This window comes from Dromiciops gliroides, chromosome 4 (assembly GCF_019393635.1).
Source record: "Dromiciops gliroides isolate mDroGli1 chromosome 4, mDroGli1.pri, whole genome shotgun sequence".
Taxonomy (NCBI): domain Eukaryota; kingdom Metazoa; phylum Chordata; class Mammalia; order Microbiotheria; family Microbiotheriidae; genus Dromiciops; species Dromiciops gliroides.
This window is the reverse complement of record NC_057864.1, coordinates 157,842,800-157,869,712: the sequence shown is the minus strand read 5'-3', so window position 1 is coordinate 157,869,712 and position 26,913 is coordinate 157,842,800. Positions and strand designations below refer to the sequence as shown.

At 40.2% G+C, this 26,913-nt stretch overlaps 1 protein-coding gene across 1 annotated transcript; it reads left to right on the top strand.

Annotated features, from left to right (window-relative positions):
* LOC122726342 (death-associated protein kinase 2-like) lies at positions 1 to 26,370 on the top strand. The gene is made up of 12 exons (XM_043964013.1): positions 1 to 123; positions 672 to 813; positions 2,979 to 3,200; positions 3,679 to 3,817; positions 22,233 to 22,362; positions 23,121 to 23,169; positions 23,645 to 23,671; positions 24,100 to 24,252; positions 24,831 to 24,876; positions 25,096 to 25,185; positions 25,855 to 25,938; positions 26,264 to 26,370. The coding sequence occupies exons 2-12, from the start codon at positions 752 to 754 to the stop codon at positions 26,342 to 26,344; spliced, it is 1,083 nt and encodes a 360-aa protein (XP_043819948.1). The 5' UTR covers positions 1 to 123; positions 672 to 751; the 3' UTR covers positions 26,345 to 26,370.
* Positions 26,371 to 26,913: the final 543 nt, after the last annotated feature.

Genomic DNA, 26,913 nt, shown 5'->3' with positions numbered 1-26,913 from the left:
CCCCAACTTGCGCTCTGGGCACGCGCGGGCCCGTTAGAGGGGGCGGGGCCGTTAGGCCTGTTTGCAAACCGGCGGCTGCTGCGTTGGAGGCGGAGTCAGACCTGAGGCTGGGCCAGGAGTCCGGTGAGGGGGCGGGGTCTCTATGGAAGCGGGGCTAGGCGAGGGAACGGATAGATGGGGGAGGGGCTGAAGGGGAGGCGGGGGAGACAAACTAGGAAGAGTCTGGGGGAGGCACCGAGGCGCAGTAAGGACAAGGGGACTGAGGGGCATATATGTGGGGGAAGGGCTGATGGAGAGATGGGGGAGAGGCAGTGCGTGTGCGTGTGTGTGTGTTGGGGGCACGGGCAGTGCTGAGGAGGGCATCACAGCATCCTAGATGTAGAACAGACAGGACTATTCTTGGTCAGATGTGGGAACAGGGCAGTTTGGAGAGCGGGTCCACGAGAATGACCAGAGTTTCTGCTCACTTGAGTGGGCAGTGCCAGCCAGTCTGGTGCCTGGCTCTGAGCCCTCTGCGGCTGGAGGGTCTTTCCCTTGGAGATCGGCCATTACGGTCCTAATGCCTTCCGGTGGTGCTCGCCCATGCCCAGTGAACTGTTTTTGTTTCCACTTGCCCATTAGTGTTTGGGAGATGTTTGGGACTATGGGCAAGCTGTGTTCTTTCTCCCTAGGCTGAACTGGGTAGTCCGAAGGATGCTGGAGTACCCGTGACAGAAACAGACAGTGCTTGTGGACTGGATCCCCCGGTGTCATGGCCCTAGCCCAGCCAGGCAATGTGGAGGAACTGTATGAGCTGCAGGATAAGTTGGGCAGGTGAAATGGGCTTTGAGGCTTGCACCCTGTCCCTGGACCACACTGGGAAAGAGGATGTCTGGCTTCCTGTCTGGAAGTCCAGCTTCTTCGGTTCTAGGGGACCCTTGCCTTTTTTTTTTTTTTTTTTTTTTTGCGGGGCAGTGAGGGTTAAGTGATTTGCCCAGGGTCACACAGCTAGTGACAAGTGTCTGAGGCCATATCTGAACTCAGGTCCTCCTGAATCTAGGGCTGGTGCTTTATCCACTGCGCCACCTAGCTGCCCTGGTCTTCCTACTGTTCATTCTTATCACACACCACTCCCCAGTCTTCTGCTCCACTCAGGGAGCTACTTCCTGTGCTCTGGAAATATGCCATGCTCACTTTTGACCTTGTGTTTATACTTGTGAAGTCTCACACATTTGGAGTGAATGAATGAATGTCCTTTCTAAGCCCTAACTCCGTCTACTTATCTAAGACGTTAATTTGAACCACCTCATCCTGAAGTTAACTTCTTACTTCTTTGCTTTCCTAGAAAACTTACCTTCCACAATGCTTATTTGGTACTTATCACATTTATTGCCATATATTAGTTATAGTGTTGTATGTAAAAAGGTTGTTCAAAAAGTTTATTAAAGTGTTTTCATGAAGTGAACTTTATTAAAAGTAAGGTAATTGTTAAAAATATTTCAACAAACAATTATTTTTCTATACAATCATATAGATTCAGACACTTGTTATAATAAGGCATCATAGTTCCCCAACAGACTGGAAGTATCTTGAGGACAGGGTAATGTCTTCTATGTCTTTATATGCATCATAGACTCTAGTCTAGCAACTTGTTTTTTTTTTTTGTTTTTTTTTAGTGAGGCAATTGGGGTTAAGTGACTTGCCCAGGGTCACACAGCTAGTAAGTGTCAAGTGTCTGAGTCCGGATTTGAACTCAGGTACTCCTGAATCCAGGGCCAATGCTCTATCCACTATGCCACCTAGCCGCCCCATCAATCAACTTGTTGATTGAATAATGAATGATTGTTGGAGGGGCAGCTAGATGGCGCAGTGGATAGAGCACTGGCCCTGGATTCAGGAGTACCTGAGTTCAAATCCGGACTCAGACACTTGACACTTACTAGCTGTGTGACCCTGGGCAAGTCACTTAACCCCAATTGCCTCACCAAAAAAATGAAAAAAAAAACCACCACAAAACCAAAACAAACAAAAAAATGAATGATTGTTGGAGGATGAAAGATTAGGCCTTAATTTCTCCTTTGATTGGAACTTCTAGTCTTTCAGGTTCTTTTCTTGACCCCAACCTCTGATCTACAGCAGGTCTTATGCATAGTAGACATGAAATAAATAACTTCTTAGTTGACTGGTATGGCTCTATTGTGGCCAGATCCCTAACCATCTCCTCTTCCCCCTCCTTCCCTCTTATCCCCGCAACTGGATACTCAGACATTGAAATCTTTCCCTCCCCCCAAAATAAGTGCTTTGGAGTGATTAGACTAGGCACCTAGACCCCAGATTGTTCTCTTCAACCTGCTTAGCTGTATCTTGTGGTGCCCTTTGGGTCTTGCATTTCAATAGGTAAACCAATGTGTAGGCATAGAACTTCACATATAGTAGGTGCTTAAAGTTTGTTGAATTGATTACTGAGTGCACCATATTCTGTGGATACAAAGTTTATAGAATTATAGCACAGCAAAACTGAAACAGACCCAAAGGGTTTAAGTGACTGCCCCAAGGTCACACAACTAGTTAGTGGCAAAATAAGCTATAGAAATCTGACCTCTTGATTGACTATTAGTTCACTATCAGATATATAAAACATGATCCCTGCCCTCAAGGAACCTACAAGCTTGTAGGCGCTATAAAACATGCACAAATAACTATAGTACAAGGCTGTAAACAAGTGCCTGGTGAGTGTTACAACAGCAATTCTAAAAGAATCCAGTGGAAGGAGGGCAAATTTTTTGCTAGGAAAAGGAGGGAAGTCTGAATGAAGGAGGTGACATCTAAGTTCGGCCTTGAAGGATGGCTAGAACTTTTCTAATAATTAGAGAGGAAGGAAGGACAGCCCAGGTAGATGGAATTGCATGAGCAAAGGCAAGAAATCCCAAGGGTACATTTGAGGAACATTGATTAGATCACTTTGCTGCCTCTTGCCTCACCCCCTTTTACCCCCTCAGTGGTCACTTTGCAACAATTTGGCGATGCCGGGAACGTTCCTCAGGGCTGTCTTATGCAGCCAAATTCATCAAGATGCGGAGGAGGAAAGGAAGCCGACTGGGGATAGAACGTAAGGTGGTAAATCGAGAGGTGGAAATCCTTCAACAGCTGCAACACCCTCACATCATGCAGCTGCATGATGTCTTCATCTGCCAGGTCCAGATGGTGCTGGTGTTGGAGCTGTGAGTGTCCTGGGGGTGGGAGGCATGCTTTCCCAAATGGGGAGGGAAGTTTGAGGGATTTCATAGAAGACTAAGGGATCTTAAGGGCCCAAGGAGAATTGGATGAAGCAGCTCTTGGGGATCAGAGAAGGAATTGGAATCCTGGAAGATTTTGAAGGGAAAACCAGGTTTTGTAGGTATATGAGAGAATGAGGGGGAAGGGAGAGAGAGTAAAGAGAGATCTTGGAGGAAGGTTCTAGTAGTTTGAGGTAAAGAGGGGAGGAAACTGGATATTGGAATATCTCAAGAAAGAATAAAGGATTCTTGAAGTCAAGGGTATTAAAGGAACTGAAGGGAATCTTAAAGAGAAATTAGAGACAGCTATGTCTTAGAAGGAATCTGGAATCCTGGTTTTCAAAGGAAATTTATAAAATATTGGGGCATGAGAAAGCCTTGTGAAGTCTAGTTAGTTCTGTACCTATGTTCGTTCTTCCTGCAGGATCCAGGGAGGGGAATTTTTTGACTTTGTGGCTGAAAAGGAGTCATTGCCAGAGCCTGAAGCCTCAGAGTTCCTGTTACAAATCCTGGATGCGTTGGTTTATATGCATTCCTTGAACATCGCCCACTTTGACCTCAAGGTAGTGACCCCTGGTGGCCACATGAAATACTACAAGTGTCATTCATTAAGGGCCCTTTTCTCCAAGTTTAAAAGTTCATTCAACATTCATTCATTTATGTCCCTTCCCTGGTCAAAAATGTCTAGTGGTTTCCTACTGGACTCACAGGATCATAGATTTAGAGTTGGGAGGGACCTTAGAGAGGTTATCTATATATTATTTATAGGATTAGATACAAACTCCTCAGACCGACATTCAAGATCCTCTACAATCTATATCCTGTCACCCTTTCATGTAACACTGTTTCACACACTCTTAAATTCTGATCACATTCATGTACTATGATTCCTTAATATCAATTCCTTGATCTTATTCTTCCATTTCCTCTTCACTGTTCATTAGTACAGATCCTACTATAACTGAAAGGAACTCTCTTTTCATATCTGCCTGTCACAGTTTTCTTTCAAGATTTAGCTCATGTGACATTTTTTCTGTGATAACTTCCCCTATCCTTTCAGTTAAGAGTAATGTCTTTTCCCCGATTTTTCTTAGGTCACTTTTTGCAGACTTCTCCTTTGCTCTATAATACTTTATCTCGTATTATACTTATTGGGGTACATTATTGATGTGCATGATCCTCCTTCCTCAATGGATTATAAAGTCTTTGAGGGAAGGGATTGTTATTTTTCATGTCTGTATTTCTTCACTTAGTACAATACTTTGCACATTGTAGGAGCTACTTAAGAAATGGTGTCCAATTGAGTTGGATTCAACAACATTTTTGAACTGCTATATTCAAGGGAAAATGATAGGTGGCATGCTGTTCAAGATACAATCCTTATAATTTAGCTGGATTAGAGCAAGAATTCTTAACTTTTTTATGTCATAATCCCTTTGGAAGTCTGGTGAAACCTATGGACCCCTTCCCAAAAGAGTTTTTAAATATTTGAAGGAAATGCTAAATTTCAATTTGGAGACTAGTAAAAATAGCAATATAATTTCTTTCCCATCCAAGTTCATGGAACCCTTGAAGTTTGTCTCCAGATCCCAGATTTAGAACTTCAGACTAAAGAATCCCTAAGATTCCTGACAACTTAACATTCTGTCACATTGTCTTGCATATATTAGGTGCTTGATAATTATTAACATGAGTTATAATTGTGATCTCGGCAGTACAGACATACTTATATTACTTAACTGTGTGTGCTAAGTATAATATAAGTGACTTTTAACTTGAGTGCTATTGAAATACAGAGGTTGGAAGCCTTACATTGCTGAAGAAAATTTATTCATTCATTTATTTTTTGAAGAAAGTTTAAAAAGACTTCGTAGAAGAGCATTTGGACTCAGTATAAATTGCTAAGAGACAGATTTAGGCTTACTTAATAAAAGGAGAAACTTCCTAAGAACTAGAGTTCTTTGAATGTGAAATGGGCTACCTTGGGAGGTAATAGGTTTCTTTTCACTAGAAGTCTTTAAAAGAAGCCTGGATGATCACATATTGGGAATGTTGTAGAAATGATTTCTGTTCAGATATGGGTTGGACTTTATGTCCTCTGAGGTCCTTTTCTACTCTGAGGTTATGTTATTCTGAGTCTTGACAGATGGTTAGGAATTTGATAGATAGAGATTACAGGGAAGGCTACTCCAGGCAGAGGAAGCAACATGAGCCATGGTGTAAGAATGGGAAATCTAGGGACTTTAGAAAAGGAAGAAGATTTATCTACGATATCTAAGATACCACATAAAAGTATCTAAAATGAGATTTCTGGACTATTATTTAAAATGAAGGAATATTCGTATGGGATAATATATACTTAATGAGTGCTGGAAAAAAAATATATATACATATACATATATTTATATCTCTCTCTATATATCTTAGAGTCTCTCAAATCTGATTAGGAAGACTTTTAAACTGAAAAGGGTGAGAGAAAACTGCCTGTAATATAAATCAGGTATGACAGAGAGTAAATAGCAGCTACAATATAGGAGGTTATCAAGCAAACATTATTAAGTGTCTACATTTTAGTACAGAGCTCCATTAACGCAAAGGAGACAAAATCTAAGAAAGGTGCCAACAGTAAAATCCATGGCCCCAGAATTCTAAGCACAAATATGTAAAGTATGGGTAAAAATAAGGGAAGCTAGAAATACTAATGTTAGGAAGCCTATTTGATCTCACAAGAAATATTACAGAGACTTGTTGGGATGGGACTCATGGACATAATATGGGGCTATGGAAGGGAATATATTTCTCTAACACTTCAGTCAATCTATGAGTTCGTTAATATGGGTACTTCTTCCAGTGTGCAAGTTGTACAACATCCATACCTTTTTATCTTATGTGACTCTTGTCTATTTTTTCCATAAATCCTTCATGGGAAGTCTCCAAATGTTGGAGGTCTTCTAGCTCTTTAAACATTATTTGAGTACCAGTATGGCACTTAAAATGTTCATCTTTTTTTGTTTGTTTGTTTGTTTTTTTGGTGAGGCAATTGGGTTTAAGTGACTTGCCTAAGGTCACACAGCTAGTAAGTGTTAAGTGTCTGAGACCAGATTTGAACTCAGGTCCTCCTGACTTCAGGGCTGGTGCTCTATCCACTGCGCCACCTAGCTGCCCTAAAATGTTCATCTTTTAAAAAAATGTTTTACTGATGCCTTTGGTTTTAAAATCAATGTCATTTTCAGACATATGTACCCCTGAACACCCAGTGAACCTCCCCTTGTAATAAAGAAAAAAACTGAACAAAATGAATGATATAGTGGCTATGTCTGACAATGTATGCAGCATTCTGTACCTATAGTCCTCTGACCTCTATAAAGAAAGGGGGTAGGTACATTTCTTTTTTTTTTTTTTTTGGAGGGGGGGGAAATGAGGGTTAAGTGACTTGCCCAAGGTCGCACAGCTAGTTAAGTGTCAGGTGTCTGAGGCTGGATTTGAACTCAGGTCTTCCTGAATCCAGGGCTGATGCTTTATCCCTGCACCACCTAGCTGCCCCTGGGAGGTACATTTCTTCATCTCTTTTCCAGGGCCAAGAATAATCATAGTTAAAAGGAGTTGAACTTCAAACTGTTCATCTATTATCTTTTGCTTCTGATGTATGACTAATTCACCTGTTTCTGAACATATGTCTCCTAAATGATATATTTTATGCCACTTTTTTCAGGAAAGTAATCATTGGTAAGATGCTGCAATCTGGTGGTCCATGATTCTCAATCATAGTGCATCATTGAAAGAATATTGGTGTTTAAAAATGGATTTTTATTTTAGAGAGCAACTTGGGATCATAGAATGTTGTACACTTTCCTAAAAGCAATCTAGCTCATAGTCTTTCTCCAGTTCAGTTTTGGGCTCAGCTCATGGTTTGTTTGCAGTGTTTGTCCAAGATATATGTATTGATGAATTAAATCAATAAGCTCTGTTCAACTCCCTATTTTACCCACTTGGTTTTTTCTATGTGGATTTTTAGTGTAAACTTATAAATGGTTGTGGATCTCATTTAGGATGCTCTGTGGTATTCCAGGGCTGGATAAAATCAACACAATAATATGAGTGGGTTGGACTAGATGACCTCTAATGTCCCTTCCAGTTCTAAATCTATGATCCTGTAATCCACCAACAGGAGCATCTGGAGGACCTAACAATCTATAGGGAATAGCCTTTCCATTTGGATTCTGCACTAGACATCTTCCATGACAGTCGCAAACACCTTTGGTGAGCATATGTCTCCCTTTTTTATGTCTCGCTTGATATTGATAATCAGCATCCTCAAACAAAATTCTCTATTGTTGCACCTATCAAGGAATCAACATGTTGTTGGAATAGAGCCTTTAAGGCTGAATTTTGATCTACTGAGTCAAATGCTTTTATTTAAAGTAGTCATCAAACAATAAGCACAGTGGGATCTTATTTTTTATACACTTCTTAGTCAATTGCATTACTTTGAAGATGTACCTTGTGGTAAAGTGTTGTTTGCAATAATCTACTTGTTCTCTTCTCATATTTTCATCAAGGAAACCTTTATTACATATGTAGCTCATTCTCCTAAAATTTTGTAGAGACAAGAAACGGGGTATTTAGGTTTAATAGTTATTGCTGTCCTCTTAATCACCATTTTGGGGTAATAATACTGTCTGTGATTTCCCTCCCCCCTCAATTGTCTGATATCTTCCTTTCTTGACATCTTCAGATAGCTTGAGAATTGATACCTCAATGCCCTCAAAACTATGTCTCCTCCAGTACAAATTTCTTCTATCTATACTTGGTCCATCTAGTCCATGCTATTCTTTCCTGTCTTTGTCCTAGTTTAGTGGCATTCCCATTCCTTTTTTTTTTTTTTTTAGTACACCAGAGACTGAAATGTTAGAGTCTAAGCATTTAGGTGATCATGGTATAGTGGATAGAGAGGGAGGATTTCCTTCAAGTCCCACTTCTTACATATACTGGTTATGTGACTCTGGGTATGTCTACTTAACCTCTTAGTGCCTCAGATAACTCTCTTAAAGTGTTTGTTTTAAGGAAAGGACATGGTTCAGTGGAATGAACACTGACCCTTGAGGCAGTTGACCTGGGTGCAAATCCTGATCCCGATTGTAAGGTACTTAAATTACATTGAAGTTTCTTTTAGCTTTATACCTGTGATGTCACTGTCACTAATGAAAAAATTGTTAGTTATAGAAATGCTGACAGATTTGATCGATTTTTTATCTGTTGTCCTTTCATTTTCATCTTTAAAAACATATTTGATCTTGCTTGCTTAATTGGGTTTCATGTCAAGCTTTCTGCAATGGAAAAGTATGCCATAGTCATTTGTTCATTCAGTAAACATTTATTAAGTGCCTACTATGAAGCAGGCATTGTACTAAGCACTTGATAAGAGTGTGTAAGTGAAAGGCAGAGTGGCATTATATAATTAGAAAGTATACCTATGTGATGAAATCATGGATGAGGAAACATGGTAACACATGTTAGAGAATATCTGGATAAAGATAAACAGAGCGAGGAATAGAAGTGATATTGTCTCGTTGGTATTGCATAGACCAAGTATAGAAGGAAAAAATAGATAAGGAATTTAGGAACCAAATCATAAACCTTCCCTGGAGGCATGACTTAGTAGTGATACTACACTTCATCTGTTCACATATGTTCCAAAAATAGGATAGCTGATAAATTCTTGGATTGTCTTAATGATAATTTCTTTTTTTATTAATAAAGTATTTTTTCCCATTACATGTAAAGATAGTTCTCAACTTTTGTTTATACAAGCTTTCCAATTTCAGATTTTCTCCCTCCCTCCCCTCCCTCCCCCCTCCCCTAGACAGCAGGTAATCTGATATAGGTTATATATATTATATATATATATATATATATATATATACACACACACACACACATAATAACATTAAACATATTTCTGCATTAGTCATGTTATAAGAGAAAAATCAGAGCAATGACGAAAAACCTCAAAAGAGAAAAACAACAGCACCAAAAACAAAAGAAATAGTATGGTTCATTCAGCATCTATACTCCACAGTTCATTTTTTTTTTTCCTGGATTTGGAGATCCTCTTCTATCACGAGTTCCCTGGAACTCTTTTGTACTGTTGCATTGGTGAGAAGAATATAGTCCATCACAGTAGATCAACACATAATGTTGATGATACTGTGTATAATGTTCTTCTGGTTCTGCTCATCTCACTCATCATCAGCCCACACAAGACCCTTCAGGTTTCTCTGAACTCCTCCTGCTCATCGTTTCTTACAGCACAATAGTATTCCATTGTATTCATATACCACAACTTGTCCAGCCATTCCCCAATTGATGGGCATCCCCTCAACTTCCAATTCCTTGCCACCACGTACAGAGCAGCTATAAATATTTTTGTACATGTGGGTCCCTCTCCCCTTTCCATGATCTCTTTGGGGAAAAGACCCAAAAGTGGTATTGCTGGGTCAAAGGGTACGCACAGCTTTATCGCCCTTTGGGCATAATTCCAAATTGCTCTCCAGAATGGTTGGATCAGTTCACAGCTCCACCAACAATGCATTAGTGTTCCAATTTTTCTACAGCTTCTCCAACATTTATTTTAATGATAATTTCAACCTACAAAAGATAGAGAATGCAGTACAGGGAGTTCATATTTGCTACCTGATTCTGACCAACAAGGAAGAAAGGGTTACTGAAACAGAAATCATTTTTTTATCGGGAAGGAGAGAAAAGCTGGATATAGTCTAATATAGATTAATAAAGTGTGATAGATTTGGGGTGAACATTTTTTTTAGTGAGGCAATTGGGGTTAAGTGACTTGCCCAGGGTCACACAGCTAGTAAGTGTTAAGTGTCTGAGGCCAGATTTGAACTCAGGTACTCTTGACTCCAGGGCCAGTGCTCTATCCACTGTGCCACCTAGCTGCCCTTGGGGTGAACATTTCAAAGATTCAGAGAAAGGATTGGTAGGAGCCTACGACACTACTACAGAAGTAAGCCCAAGAAGGCTAGGATGCTTTCTAGAATGAAATTCTTTTTTTTCCCTTTTATTTATTTTTTTGTAATAAAGTATTTTATTTTTTTCCTGTTACATGTAAAGATAGGTCTCAACTTTTGTTTATACAAGCTTTCCAATTTCAGATTTTTCTCCCTCCCTCCCCCCTCCCCTAGACACCAGGTAATCTGATATAGGTTTTTATATATATATATATATATATATAATAACATAGAATGAAATTCTTAAGATAGAAACTATTTCTGATAAGAAAGAAAAGGGGAACTGCCTAAAGAGACTAATTTGGTTACAGACAGAACTCATAAAACAACTTAGAGTTTAAAAAGAAATATATAGATAGCAGAGTAGAAGGAAGCACAGCTCTCCTCCCCACTACCTGACCCAATCCTGACCACCATATAACTCAGTCCTCTTGGTGCCATTGCTTAGAGCTGTATTCCCAAAGGAGGAGGGACATTGGACTTAGCCACCAGGCTAAAAAGAAGAGCTTTAGCACAGCTCCAAAGAAAAAAGCCTTAGTATGGCCTGCTAGGAAGTAAAAGGCTACAGTGTTGGAGAAGGTGTGACCTCAGACTCTGGAGTAAAGGAGAAGGTCTCATCTCACTTTTATCTCCAGAGGAAGAGAGACCTCAAAGCCCCACGTTTGTAAAAAAAAAAAAAAAAAGACAAAGTGAGGGCAGCTAGGTGGAGCAGTGGATAATGCACCAGCCCAGGATTCGGGAGGACCTGAGTTCAGATCCAGCCTCAGACACTTGACACTAGCTGTGTGACCCTGGGCAAGTCACTTAGCCCTCATTGCCCTGCAAAAAAAAAAAAAAAAGACAGTGCTATTATGATACCAGAAATGCCTATGACACACATCAAGAAGAGAAAAATAACTCTAAATTACTCACAAGCAAACCTCAAAGGGAAACACAGTTTGCCCACAAGATTGGTTAGAAATAAAATGAAAGTGATAGAGAAAAGAATTAGAAAAGAAATGAGAATTATGGAAAAGAGACTTGTAAAGAGAATTAATAGTTTGATACAAGAGTTACAAAATCTCACCCAAGTAACAGATTCTTTAAAAGTTAGAACAGACCAAATAGAAGTTAATGACTCTAGGATGCAACAAGAAATATTAAAGCAGAAAGATTTTTTAAAAGGAGAAAATATAATGTGTCTTATAGCAAAAACAATTGATATGGAAAACAGATCAAGGAGAATTAATTTAAGAATCACTGGACTATGGAGGCAACTGGGTGGTGCAATGGATAGAGTACTGACTCTGGGGTTAGGAGGACCTGTGTTCAAGTCTGGCCTCAGACTTGACCCTGGGCAAGCCACTTAAGCCTGATTGCCTTAAAAAAAAAGAAAAAGAAGAAGAAGAAGAAGAAGAAGAAGAAGAAGAAGAATAATCATTGGACTACTTGAAAGCCACAATCAAAAATAGAGCCTAGATATCATATTTCAAGAGATCATGAAATAAAATTGCCTAAAGATATTCAAACAAGAAAGGAAGATGAAGACAGAAAGAATCCATAAATCACTTCCTGAAGGAAATCCCAAAATGAAAAATTCCAGGAATATCATTGCCAAAATGCTAAGTATCCAAATAAAAGAAAACAAAATATTGTAAGCAACCAGAAAGAAAGAAATTATCAAAGAACTACAGTCAGGATCACACAAGATTTAGCAGCTATCACTATAAAGGAGTGGGAAATGTGGTATACCAAAGGGCATAAGATAATGGTCTATAGCCAAGAATAACATGCATAGCAAAACAACATTATTGTACAAAAGAAAAAAATTACCTATAATGAAATATAGGAATTCCAAGAAATCTGAGGGAAAGAAGAGGATGGAATAGAAATTTAAAAATAAGAACATCAGAGTCAAGAGAAATCTTATGGCAATAAAAGTGATCAGAAAGGACTTTGTTTTATTTTATTTTTTGGTGAGGCAATTGGGATTAAGTGACTTGCCCAGGGTCACACAGCTAGTAAGTGTCAAGAGTCTGAGGCCAGATTTGAATTCAGGTCTTTCTGAATCCAGGGCCGGTGCTCTATCCACTTAGCCACCTAGCTGCCCCCAGAAAGGACTTTATAAAGATAAATTTGATATTCTAATGGGGGCAAGGAATGATAAGAGAATCCCTTTAGAACCCTCGTGCTTTCAGAGGTCATAGAAGGAGTCAAATGAGATAAAGGGACTAGTTTTGTCATGTTTTGATGACTTGGAAGAAGAAAGGAGGTGAAGGGGAAAAGGGGTAAGAAAGGTGAATTTATTTCATGCAGAATGTGCAAGTAGAAGTCTATATAAAAATAGAAGAGTGAAGGTGGAAATGGGTGATGCTTGAATCTAACTTTCATCTGAACTAGTCAAAAAAGAGTACAACACACATAGAGATTGCTGTAGAAATGCATTCAACTCAACAGGGAAACAGAAGAGAAGAGGAAGAGGAAAAAGGGGAATATAAAAAGGAAGGTAGATTCAGGGAGGGATTAGTTATAAAGAAAACAAATCCTAAACTTGGAAGGGGATGAGGGATCATAAAGAGCAGTTAGAAAGAAATAAAAAGGATGTGAAATGTGGGGAGCAAGAGGAAAAAATATAAGAGAATAGCATGGAGGGAAATAAACAATTAACAATCCTGACAGTGAATGTGAATGGGATGAACTCACCCATGAAATGGAAAAGGTTAGCAGAATGGCTTAGAAAGCAGAATCCAACATGTTGTTTACAAAGATATATACTTGAAACATAAAGACAGAGTTAAAACTAAGTGGTTGGGAAAAAAATGTATGATGCCTCAGCTGAACTATAAAAAGCAAGGATAAGGACAGCTAGGTGGCACACTGGATAAAGCACTGGCCTTGGATTCAGGTGGACCTGAGTTCAAATCCAGCTTCAGGCACTTGACACTTATGAGCTGTGTGACCCTGGGGAAGTCACTTAATCCTCATTACCTAACCAAAAAAGAAAAGAAAAAGCAAGGATAGCAGTTTCAGTCAATGCTACAGCAAAAATAGACAAAAGAGATAAACTTGGAAACTACTTTTGATGAAAGGTACAAAAAAAAAGAATTTCATTATGTAATATATATGCACCAAATGACATACCATCTTAATACTTAGAGGAAAAGCTAAATGAATTAGAGGAAGAAATAGATAATAAAATTATAACAATAGTGAAGCTTGGTATGCCCTTCATAGAGTTAGGCAATTTTTACAAAAAATAAATGAGAAAGAAATTAAGAACCTAAATAGGATTTTGGAAAAGTTGGATATGATGGATGTCTGGTGATTACTGAATGGGAACAGAAAGGTATATACATATTTCTTAGCTGTTTATAACACATCTATAAAAATGGCCATTAGGGCATAAAAACATCACAAATACAGAAAAACAATATCACATCCTTTAATGACTAAAACATATTAAAAATTGTTAAAGAGCCATTGAAGAAAATTAAATATCCATGAGAAATTAAATAACAATATTAAAGAATTGGTGGGTTAAAGAACAACTTATATAAATAATAATTTCATTAAAGATAATGACAACGTACCAGCGTTTTGGAGATATAGCCAAAGGAGTTGTTAGGGGAAATTTTGTAGTTCTAAACACTTTCACCAATAAAAGAAAGAGTAAATCAATGAATTGAGTATGCAACCAAAAAAAAAATCTAATAGACCAATAAATAACCCCACCTGATTAAATACCAAAATAGAAATAGAAAAAAAGATTAACAAAATTGAAAGAAAAAAATTGTTACATGAATAAATGTAGGAGCTATTTTTAAAAAATGCAAATAGATGAACCATCTAACTTTATTTAAAGAAAGAACTAACTTTATTTAAATAAAGAAAGCCAAATTAATCAGTATAAAAAATGAAAAAGGTGAATTCCCAACTAATGAAGAAGAAATGAAAAAAAATATTAGAAACTTTCAATTATATGCCAATAAAACTGACAATCTAAGTAAAATGGATGAATTCAGTATTTACAAAAATATGAAATGTCCAGATTAACAGAACAGGAAATAGAGGGCTTAAATAACTGAATCTTAGAAAAAAATATTGAAGTCATTAAACTCCCAAAAGAAGAGGGGGAATACCCTAGGACCAGAGGGACTTAAAAGTGAATTCTAGCAAATGTTCAAGAAAGAACAACTCTAGTATTACATAAAATGTTTGCAAAGAAAAGAAAAAGGATCCTAGAAAATTAGTTGTTTGACACAAGTATGATCTTTATTCCTAAAACAAAGTCACAACAAAGAAAACTATAGACCGATATCCCTATTGTACATTGAAGCAAATTTTAAAACCGGCATTATATGTATTGAAAATAAGCTAAAGTTCTTTCCTGTAAGATTAGGCATGAAGGAAGAATGTTAATTGTCACCACTTCTATTTGGCATAGTGCTATAAGTGCTAGCTATAGCAATAGGACAAAGAGAATTTGAGGAAATAAGCATAGGAAAGAAGAAACAAAATTATTACTTTTTTTTTTTAGTGAGGCAATTGGGGTTAAGTGACTTGCTCAGGGTCACACAGCTAGTGTTAAGTGTCTGAGGCTGGATTTGAACTCGGGTACTTCTGAATCCAGAGCCAGTGCTCTATCCACTGTGCCACCTAGCTGCCCCCAAAATTATTACTTTTGAAGAAGATATGATGCTGTACTTAGAGAACATTAGAGAGTCAATTGGAAATTAATTGAAACAATTTCACCAAACTTTCAGGTTAAAAAATAAATCTTCACAAATTGCCAGCATTTCTGTATAAAACCTAGCAGGAAAAAAAGAGAAAGATAAATTTCACTTAAAACAACTGCAGAATGTATAAAATACTAATGTATAAGAATTATATGACTAAGGAAAGAGACACTATTTGCAAAAATACAGATGTAAATAATTGGAGAAATATTAATTGTTCTGGAGTAAGCTGAACCACTATAAAAATAATGGCAGTTCCACTTATTCAGTGCCATAAGAATCAAACTAAAATTTCTTTATAGTGACTGTATTACTTTAATAGAACTAGAAAAATAATAAAATTAATCTGGAGAAACAAAAGGTTAAGAATCTCAGAGGAAATAAGGAGAAAAAGTGTGAAGGAAGGAGACCTAGCAGTACCAGATCTCAAATTAGACTACAAAGTAGTAAAAATCAAAGCAATTTGGTAATGGTTAAAAAATAGATTGATCAGTAAAAAGAATTAGTGTTCAAATTAAACCAAAGCCCTTATCTACTGGTGTAAGGACTAATGACTCACTGTTTGACAACTACTGCTAGGAAAACTGGATAGTAGTCTGGTTGAAATTCTATTTAAACCATACCTCACACCATATGCCAAGATAAGTTCCAGATGTACATGTGACCTAGATATAAAAGGTTAAATGCCAAATTAGATGAACAAGGAAGAAATTGCTTTTCAGATCTATGGATAGGGGAAGAGTTTGTGACTAAAAGATAGAAAGGATCACCAAAAAAAAAAAGTGGGTAACTTTCATTACGTAAAATTAAAAAGGTTTTGCATAAACAAATCCAATACAGCAAAGACTAGGAGGAAAACAGGTAATTGGAGAAAAAAATCTTTGCAGTAAATTTTTCAAAGTCTCATTTCCAAGATAAATAAGGAACTAATTCAGATTTATAAGAATTAGAGTCTTTCCCCAATTGATAAATGTTCCAAGGACATGAAAAGGTAGTTCTCAAGGAAAGAAACCCAAGCTATTTATAGGTATATGAAAAAAATGCTCTTAATTGCTAATAATTAGAGAAATGCAAATTAAACTGAGGCTATACTTCAGACCCATCAGGTTGACATAGCTATCAAATGTTGGAAGAAAGTACCATTGATTCACCATTGGTGGAACTATGAATTCATCTAGCCATTCTGTAAAACAATGTGAAATTATGCCTTACTAAACTGTATAGGATCTTAGACCCAGAATATCACTACTAGGTCTATACCCCAAACAGATCAAAGAGAGGGAAACATTCTATATGTACAAAATTATTTAAAGCAACTTTTTTTTGTATTGGCAATGAAAGGGAAGCTAATGAGGGTATCCATCAATTGTGGAATGGCTAAACAAATTAAGTTCTATGAATGTAAAAAAATACTGTTGTTCTATAATAAACAATGAAGTGTATGGTTTCAGAGATACCTGGTAATACTTGTTTGAATTGATGCAGAGTACAGTGAGTAGAACCAGGAAGACAATTTTTACTATGACACTAATATTGTAAAAATGAACAATTCTGAAAGACTTACGAATTCTAATTAATGATAAATTTTGATTCCAGAGGACCAATGATAAAGAATGCTGCTTACCTCATGGCAGAGAGGTGATGGATTGAGAAAGTAGAATAGGAAACATACTTATGGACATGTCCAATGTGGGAATTTGTCTTGCTTTAATATGCTCCTGACTCACCTGTCTCTGGCCTGTTCTGTGCAGCTCCAGCCATATATAGGCTAGAGACTGATTCTGGAAAAAGTCTGGTTGACACTTATATGATGCAAGGGTTTTGTATTAGTGTGTGTGTGTGTGTGTGTGTGTGTGTGTGTGTGTGTGCTGGGGGGAGGTAGAGGAAGAAAAAATGCTTGATCATTGGAAAAAAATTTTTAAATATAAAAATGAACACACACACACAAAGATATATAAAAAAGATGGAAGCAAGACAAAAGAGTGACAGGGCCCTGTAGGGGTAGAGTCAGAAATGCTAAAACCCAGAATTATCAGAGGCTGGCTATGAATGTTAAGGACAACAAGGACTTTTTTTTTTTTTTTTTTTAGTGAGGCAATTGGGGTTAAGTGACTTGCCCAGGGTCACACAGCTAGTAAGTGTTATGTGTCTGAGGCCAGATTTGAACTCAGGTACTCCTGACTCCAGGGATGGTGCTTTATCCACTGTGCCACCTAGCTGCCCCCCCAACATCTTTTTAATAGTCCTTGTTGTGGTGGCAGCTAGTTGGTGCAGTGGATAGAGCACCGGCCCTGGAGTCAGGAGTACCTGAGTTCAAATCTGGCCTCAGACACTTGACACTTACTAGCTGTGTGACCCTGGGCAAGTCACTTAACCCCCATGGCCCCGCAAAAAAAAATGATATGTTGGGGGCAAAAGGATGATCAAAGAAGAAATAAGACTGCTTCTCAGAGTTGAGGGAATAATGATAATGGATAATGGAGAGAAAGAAGGCAGAACAACCCAACTTTTCTGTTTTCTCTGCTAAGGAAAAAGATCTTTATACTGGAAAGGATGGAATAAAAATGCTTAACAAGAAGTAGAAACTCAAGGTAATCAAGGAAATAGTAAGAGAGTACCTAGTTCAATGAATTTGAGTCACCAGGTTTGGGTGAACTATATCCCAGGATACTGAAAGAACTAACAGATGTGATCACCATGGGGCTGTCAGTGAACTCTGAATGATTGTGGAGAAAAGACATGTGCTGTAGAACTAGAGAAGGGCAAATGTTTTGGCTTTCAGATTCCCAGAGAAAGAAAGTACAATCTGTAAATGATATACTAGTGAATTTGATGTTGATTGCTAGCAAAATTCGACAATGTGTTATTAAAGGAATGGATTGTGAGTATTTAGGAAAGGAAAGAAAGAAAAGTGTGGAGGGAAATTGCCCAGAGTATTTAAAAGTTGTTGTGCTATGAGGAGAGCTGTTGAAATGAGTCACCTCCTTTATAAAAAGGATGCCAGAAAAGCAAAACCCAAAGAACCTCCCCTCACTAGGGGCCCTCCAATTGACCTGTTGGAGAGACTGGAAGCTAGAAGGGCCCTGAAGAGCCCATGAAGAGAATGAGTGGAAATGGTTAGAGGCACACAGCAGGAAGAGGCTGTGATGAGCTGAAATAGAGATTGTCCTATACCCTTTCTTTCTTTGTGAGGCAGTTGGGGTTAAGTGACTTGCCCAGGGTCAGACAGCTAGTAAGTGTTAAGTGTCTGAGGCCGGATTTGAACTCAGGTCCTCCTGACTCCAGGGCCGGTGCTCTATGCACTGCACCACCTAGCTGCCCCCCAATTCTTTATTTTTAAGAGAAAAATTCTTGATTGGGAAGAGATCTCCTACTAATGTGGTTTGGAGGCATGCCTGGGAAACACCATGTACAGGAGTGGTGGAAGGAATTGATATTTTAGACCTCACTAGCAGCTAGGCAAGGCTGGCAAAAACTGGTTTTCCCACAGGCACCAGGAGTGAGGTGGTAATGGCTCAAATATGAAGTGCTATCCAGTGACTTGACTGAATATAGCAACCCATTGGGACAATTATTTTGTATGCTTATGGCATGGGAATGAACTAGAGAAGTTTACACTTGGATAATCAGTTTACACCTCCTGGCTTATCCAAATATAGCCAATCCAATATATTAAAAAATTTGAGTAACTCCTCTCAATCCCACCTCATAGTGCTGTCATTAAGATGAAATACTGGTCTTTCCAGTGTCCAAGTGAAGCATAGTGTATCCAAGGTTAAATTTCCACAATGTAGCAAGAATTATAGATCTTCTCCTTTGGTACTAGAAGCCGGTGTCAGTAACAGCTGCGTTCCCACTGTGTTGTGTCAATGTTTTTAGGAAATAGGTATGGGTATAATTTGAATAAGTCAGCTATAATGGGGAAGGAGGAGGAAGAATTGGGTAGAGAGGATGGAGTATGCTTCCCCATGCTGTGAGTCCCAAGGTGGGGTGTGTTCATTAGAATGGGAGACTTTGGGGAAAAGAGGACCCAAATGGCATTTATGGCATTCAAGATAGTGCATAAGAATAGTGCAATAAGGGAATATTCTTATTTTTTTATAATAAACATTTTTATTTAAAGTTTTGAGTTCCAAATTCGATTCCTTCTCTCCCTCCTCCTGAGACAGTAAGCAATCAGATATAGGCTATACATGTGTAATTATGTAAAGCACTTTCATATTAGTCATTTTGTATAAGAAGATTTGAATAAAAGAAAAAAAGAAAGTGAAAAATAACGTGCTTCAGTCTGTGTTTAATCCATATCAGTTCTTTCTCTGGTGGATAGTATGCTTCATCATTAATCCTTTGGGATTGTCTTGGATCATTGTACTGCTGAGAAGACTTAAGTCATTCACAGTTCAAGAAGGGAGCATTTTTATTGTATCCTGGAAGTGCTTAGGCTTTGTGGGAACCAGGTATAATATAGGAAAGGAGGCTTTTGAGTCATGAGAAGTAGTGGGATATAGTAGAGAACTAGTATTGGAACATATTTTCAAGATATAATGAGTAGTGTGGTAAAGAACTAGTATTGGAATCAGGATTCTTGGGTTCAAATCCCTGCTCTGATAAATATTGCCTACATGACCTTGACAGGTATCAATCAGTGCCCCCCATTCAGCTCTAAGACCATGGGTTGCATTGCTAGAGGAGGTTTCTTGCCTAGGAGTTCCCCACACATAAAAAAACAAGTCTGGACCAAAATCAAAGTCAAGCCAAACCCCAAACGACAGTCAAGTGAGCTGGCCTTTGTTCTGTTTGGGTCCCTGGAGAAGGTGATAAGTTCTGTTTGCTGGGGTTTGGCAGAAGTTCTCAGAACTCTGGACCTCAGCAAAGGAGTTGATCTACAGTAGGTAGAGATACAGAGAACAGAAATACTGGGAACAGAGCTGCAGCCATGCTAAAAACAAGACTTCTTTTTGTCTCCCGAGTCACTGGGGAAAATTTTCAACTGGAAGGAGGGGGTCTCTTGATCTTCCATGGTCTTGGATGCTAGTCCTATGTTCATCCATTTGCTAAAACTTGTGGGTTTGGAGTCTTGTTTGTAGGTGTTGGTAACAACCCTTAGGAGAGTTCCTGATACTGATACTCCCAGGTTTCGCCAAACTGGGGTCAGTCAGTGAACCAGAGAAGTAAGAGGTCTTCAAATTATGACTGTATCCTCCTCTAATTTTTTGGGGGGTGGAGCAATGAGGGTTAAGTGACTTGCCCAGGGTCACACAGCTAGTAAGTGTCAAGTGTCTGAGGCTGGATTTGAACTCAGGTCCTCCTGAATCCAGGGCTGGTACTTTATCCACTGCGCCACCTAGCTGTCCCCTGCTAATGTTACACTAAGAAATGGTGATAATCAGAGTTATTGTTTTTCAGTCAGCTTTTTAAAATCGGTCAGGTTGGAGTTCCTGTAACTTTAAGCAATGTTATTTTCTCATCCTTATCCTAATTTGGGATTGATTGTGACCTTTCCTCAGACTGATAGTCTGCACACAGATTCAGAAATTACTCCCGGGATATTTCCTCTCTGTTAATGTAACAGTAGTGTCCAGGTACCCTTAGGAGGAGCCTTTTGTGACCAAGGTATGAAATTCCCAGGACAAAGCCTTTTATTTGTTAGGGGTCATGATCCAGCAATCGTAAGTTCTTTCCCCTCATATCCTGAGTACTTGTTGCCCCTTGATGTGTTTCTTTGTTCTGAAATTGATGTCTCTTGCCCCTAACATCACATTGATGACTTAATTAATGGCTAGTTTATATAAATCAGCTCTTGGATTTAAGTTTTAAAAGGGGACCACACATAGACTTCAAAGGTCAAAGAGATGCAGAGGAGAGACTGAACAGAGAGGAGATATGAATCAAATTCTGATGTTCCTAGTAGAAACCCTGGGTGAGGGCAAAAGCCAAAGAGATTTTTGAGGGACTCCTGTAATATTGAAACAGGTCCACGAACTCAGAGTTTTGAAAATAAATTATAGGTTAAATTATGATTAGTTGGTTTTATTTTTTTAAATGTTGTTTGGCGTTCTCCATATTTAACATATTCCAACTTTTTTCTTGAGGAAAGTATTCATGATACACAGGTATAAAGCTTCTGAATAGCCCTAAAGCATTTGGCTTCTTTCATTTCTTAATTATATTTTACAACATATTTTTCTTCTTTCTTTCACATGGAAGTCACTGTATATCAAGGTATATGTTGATTTAATTTGGAAGATTGTTTATACTTCATAGAAATTCTGTACTCCTGCATCCTCTGTAAGAGATCTTGGTGCATACTGCAAGTTTGTCTATATGAGTCTTTTGGGTTTGCTTTTTGTTTTTGTTCATCCTGATTACTACAAGATGAGATGACTGAGTATTCTATGAAATGATTTGTCTTTTTGCCCCCAGAAGCACAGCAAAACTCAATTTGGGATTCGCTTCCCTGGGTTCTTTTGGCCAAGCTCACTGGTCCATCCATTCTTTTTTTTTTTTTTTTTTTGGTGAGGCAATTGGGGTTAAGTGACTTGCCCAGGGTCACACAGCTAGTGAGTGTCAATTGTCTGAGGCTGGATTTGAACTCAGGTACTCCTGAATCCAAGGCCGATGCTTTATCCACTGTGCCACCTAGCTGCCCCTGGTCCATTCTTTTAATCCCAAATTCACTTTCAGTGAATCATGAATTCTCCTCAACATTATGGCTAGCTTATGTTACTCCCATCTATATATAGTGCCATGTAATCCATCAGAGAATTAGCTATTTAACTTTACTTTCCATCAAAGGACAATGAAACAGAAACAAGTAACATCACCAAAAACCTAATATGTTTCCATTGGATACATAAATCACTCCTAAAGCTCACAAAAGCTCTAGTTGCTTACATAGAATGGGTATGAAGGACAGGTCTGCCCACAACGGAATGTCAGAGGTGGTGAAATAAGGGCAACGAACAAGAGCCTGGGAACCCGGATTTAGATGGTGATTGTGAAAAAAAGATATATGTAAATATATACAAATGATTGTTATTATCAGAGACACCACAGATTTGGAAGCTGCAGTGGTGCAGGGACTGGGGCATAGGAAGAGGTGATAGCGAAATGGTGCTTGTACTTGCCCTGCCCCTTGTGGCCATAGCAGGTACTGCAAGTCTGGGGTGACTAAATTTGGATTGGTGATGCGGGAACTGAGAGCTGGCCAAGAATTTCTTTTTCCCTTTCCCTAGCCCGAGAACATCATGCTACAGCAGAAAGATGTTATTAAGCCCAAGATCAAGATAATTGGCTTCGGGATGGCGCAGAAAATTGAGAAAAGCATGCGTCTTGGCAATCGGTGTGGGACTCCTGAGTATATTGGTAGGTAGAGAGATAGGGTTTTAGGGTTCCCGAGTCTCCATCTTAGCTCTACCTTCCAATTCCCAGAGGCTATTTGTGTGCAACTTACTAAGTTTTGGCTGGTTAGACCTTCCTGAGGTCATCACAACAATTCCCTTGCCTTTAGTCAGGGCGTCCTCTCCCTTAGCTCCTTGTCTCAATGCAGTGGTTTTAGTTTTAGGAAAAGTTCACTCTCCCCAATCTTTAGTCTTCTACATCTTCCACTTTACTAGGAATTCATTTCCACTGAGAGATGAATGCCAATGGGGCTTCTTTCTCTTCTTATTCCACCATTCATGTCTCTCCCAGTTATCCCTCCTTGCTATAATTTCAGCCATTCTCTAATTGAATTTATGTGCTAGAGGGTGGAAATTTTTTTTTTTTGGATGGGGCAATGAGGGTTAAGTGACTTGCCCAGGGTCGCACAGCCAATAAGTGTCAAGTGGCTGGATTTGAACTTCAGCCATTCTCTATCTGCCCTCTATGAGATATTTTACTCCATTTCCCCGAAGAATCATCCTCACCCTCTTGACCCTATCTGGCCCCCTTCCCCCATTCCCTCCTCAGTCCCAGATCCTTCCTCCTTCCCACAAATCTTCCTCTGCATAGGAATTCTAGTCTGGAACCTGCCAGGGCTTGATAGCCCAAGTACTCAGGAGCCCAGCTGCAGGGCAGAATGGGGACCAGGGGTGGAGGACACCACCCTGGGCTCCCACAGGATGAGCGTTTTCCCCTTTCAGCTCCGGAAGTGATCAAGTTGGAACCTCTCACTGTTGTTGCAGACATGTGGTGAGGGCTGTGGGCTAGGAAGAAAGGGGTTGAGGAGGGAGTTGGGGAGGATAAAGGGAGGGCACTGGGGTCTCTTCCATTGGAAGGCTCCTCTTTCTCTCTGACTGTGTGGTTTTGCTGAACCTTTTCTTCGGTCTTTTTTTTTTTTCCTCCTCCTTTTTTCCTGGATCTGGTTCTTTGTCACCAGCCTCCCCACCCCCCACCATTTCTCTCCTCCCAGTTTTCCCTTTCTCCTCCAACTTTGGTTCCATTTCCTGTTCTCCCCTCTCTCCTGTCTCCCCTCCCTTTCCCTCCCCCATCTTTTAACTCATCTCCCACTATCTCCATGTTTCTTTGCTTTACTTTTCCAGCCTCTCGTTGTCGTGTCTTTCTCCCCATTATTTGCCATTGTGATCTGTGGCTTGAGGAGGTAGGGAGAATTAATTGGGTCTTAAGTAGTCACCTCTCTCAGAACCATCCCCTCCTTTTATTTTAGGAGTGTTGGTGTCATCACCTATATCCTGTGAGTACCTTCTCCCCACTACCCCACCACCACTACCACATACCAGAGGGCTCCCTTATTTCCAACCCCTTCTCCCATGGGGGTGAGAGTAAAGGGGTTGGGGGCAACTGGGACGTCCTTCCAGCAGTCAGCATGGTTAAAAGGAACCCTGATTCCCTGGAGGGAGGTTGGGATGGCACTGGAGGGAGAATATATTATTTGGCTGGGAATGGGCAAAGGGAGAAGTGATGGGGGATGGTTCTTAAGTAGTACTTCAAGCCTGAGGTGAATTGGTTTGAGTCCTAGCATGGACCAGAAGGCCTTTCAGCTTCTTCCAACTCTTAGATTCTATGAATTAGACACAGCTTTTTGTGATCCCTGGGGAAGATTTGATCATTCCCTTTTCCCTGATGTGCCCACTCTGAATGCCCACTCTGTGGACCCCACAGGCTCAGCGGCATATCCCCTTTCCAGGGTGAAACGGAAAGTGATACTGCCAACAATATTATCAAAGGCACTTTTGAATATGAGGACACAAACTTCAGTTCCACATCAACCATAGCCAAGGACTTCATCAGCCAGATGCTGGTTATTAACCCCAGGTATCCCATGAGCATCTACCCTTGAACATTCTCCTCCACCCCTTGATTATCTCTGCCAACTGTATGTCTCAATCCTTCTGCTCTAATCTCAGCCACTGCCTTATTTCCTTTGCCTGATCCCACCTGCAAAGGCCGAATGATCTAGAGAGTCTCTAGAATAGATAAAAGGATATCATGAAAAGAACACTGCATTTGTAATCAGGATCTGTGTTCAAAACCTGACTGTACCACTTACAAATGATCTTTTGGATGACTTTGAGCAAGTCATTTAATCTTTTAGTTCTTTAACTGGAAAATGAAAAAATATTGGGTTAGATGATTAAGTTCTGTTCCTGCTCTAAATCCTACAGTCTTTTCACAGAAGGGAGGGAGTAAGGCTGGGTGGAGAGAAGTGAAGGCCATTCCTTCAGGGAGTGCCTCACCTGTCTGAGAATAGACTTGGAGATGAGATTGGGCAGAAGGGAAAATGAAGATGGGGACAGGGAAGGGGCAGGTTTGCTTGATGGAAGTGGAGAGGGCCAAGAAGTGATGGGGGCAAGGACCCAGGGCTGTGCCAACCCTATCTGTCTGCTTGGCAGGGAACGGATGACATCAGCTCAAGCTCTCCTTCACCCGTGGATTAAGGTATTGCATATGAGAAGGTGGGTTCATTACTTACTCTGCAAACTCAGGGCCAGGCTGTGCCAGCCTAAAGAGGCATGCAGGGTGAGACTCATCGGTCCCCAGGTTAGAGTACTGCAGAACTGGACCAGTGGGCAAGGGAGGGGTTGAGCACCCATCAGGCTGGGCTGCCTTCTGCTCAGGAGGACAGCGAGATGAATCAGCACCCATTGTGTTTCTTAGCCTCTGACCATAAAGCAGGAGAGGAATCGAGACTGTGCGTCGATCAACATAAATAGCTTCCGCAAGTTCAATTCTCAGCGTAAGTGGAAGGTGAGCTACACAGATACTTGTTTCCCATTGTTAGTCTCTGGGACTCTGGGATTTCAGCTAAACCCCCAGGTTCATGAAATCCCCGAGTATCACGGTTAGAAGGACCATACACAGGACCATAGGAATCAGAGCTGGAAGGACTTTAGGCCATCTAGTCCAAACCTTTCATTTTTACAGATGAGGAACTGAGCACCAGAGAGGTTAAGTGACTTGCCCAAAGTCACACAGTAAGCAACAAAGCCAGTATGAGCCCAGGTCCTCCAACTCTAAATCCAGTGCTTTCCCCATTAACCAGCTACCTCCCATATGGGACCTCAAAGGTCAATCTATAGCTGATCAGGAATTTAATCCACCCTTGCCCAGGGTGGCAAAGAATTATCCTCCCTAGAGGAGGGCATGGGAATAAAGCTAATATGTCACTTTAAGGTTTACAAAACACGTCTCCTATAACAACCCTGTGAGGTTGCACAAGTATTAGCTATACTTTACAGATGAGGAAACTGAGGCTCAAAGAGGTAGTGACTTGCCTATGGCCACACAGTTAAATGTTGGATCTGAGCTCTGAGCCCAAGCTCCCTGACTCTAAGTCCAGTACTCTTCCCACACCACATGGGAATAGTGGCATGGAGCTAGTGGAGACCCTGACCTCCCTCTTCTCACCTGCCCTAGCTCTCCTGCCATATGATCGCCCCATGCAGTCACTTCTGTGGAATGAATGTGCTCTATCATCAAACTGAGGAGGATAAGGAACTGGTGAGACTCTTCCCCCCAACTTCTTTACATGTTTTCCTGCGAGTCCCCTCTAGCCTTCTTGTTTTCCTTGAGCTGTCTGGCACCCTAAATCCTGAGCCTGCCTGGATATCCACACCTATGCACACTTGAACCATATGGATTTGGCCCCAGCTGAACCCCATACTTGAGAGGCCCAGCATGGCCACCCAACTGTGGGCCTGCAGGGACAGAGCCCTGTGAGCATCCCCAGGTGGGCAGGAAGGGGGGAGGAGGGACCTGAGCACTAGAGAGAGGGAGCTCTGGTGTGACCCCACAGTAAGGTCACCTTTTGCTTCTCTTTATCCAGAGAGCCTGTGAGAGCGACCAAGAGGAATCCACAATGCCCTCTGCTTCCCTGCTTCGCAGAAGACACAGTAGCTATTCCTGAGCTTGGAAAGCAGGGATGGGTGGAGGAGAGCCCCCCAGCCAGCTAACATGCTCTTTGCCTGGTTGGAGGGAGCAAGGGGCTGTGCCAGGGATAATGAGAGGGGCATGCTATTACTCAATGCTGCTATGCCCCATTCCCCTTATCTTCCATGCTCCACCCCTACTCTGCAGCTTCAGTTTTTTTCACTCAACATGAAGCTGATATTCTCCCGGTGACTCTGTATTCTCTCTGAATCTTAGGGATAAGGGTGGGGAGAGGTGAGTGGGAAGGAAGTTGAAAGATGGGGCTTTCTCTTTCTCCCCTAAGGTGGTGGGACCTGGCTCTGTTAGGTAGGGAAGCAGCATGTGGCTTGGGTATGGAGTTAAAGGGCTTGGGTTTGAATCCCAAATTCATGGGATGTGAATGTTTGGCAAATGTTTGCCATTCAGAAACTCTGGAACTTGGGGAAAATTCAATGAACCTCTCCGATGCTCAGTTTCCCTTTCTAAAAAAGCTCGAAATCTGTTACCCTTACTCTTTCAGGCCAAACTACTTTATAAAGTATTTTCATATGCGTAGTGTCATTTAAA

What these genes read in the sequence shown, in the direction of transcription:
- LOC122726342 (XM_043964013.1), top strand. Translation starts at nt 752, where the DNA reads ATGGCCCTAGCCCAGCCAGGCAATGTGGAGGAACTGTATGAGCTGCAG. An exon ending in ACTGTTGTTGCAGACATGTG is followed by an intron (nt 23,170 to 23,644) that starts GTGAGGGCTGTG and finishes CTTTTATTTTAG; the next exon opens with GAGTGTTGGTGTCATCACCT. An exon ending in TCCTTCACCCGTGGATTAAG is followed by an intron (nt 24,877 to 25,095) that starts GTATTGCATATG and finishes TGTGTTTCTTAG; the next exon opens with CCTCTGACCATAAAGCAGGA.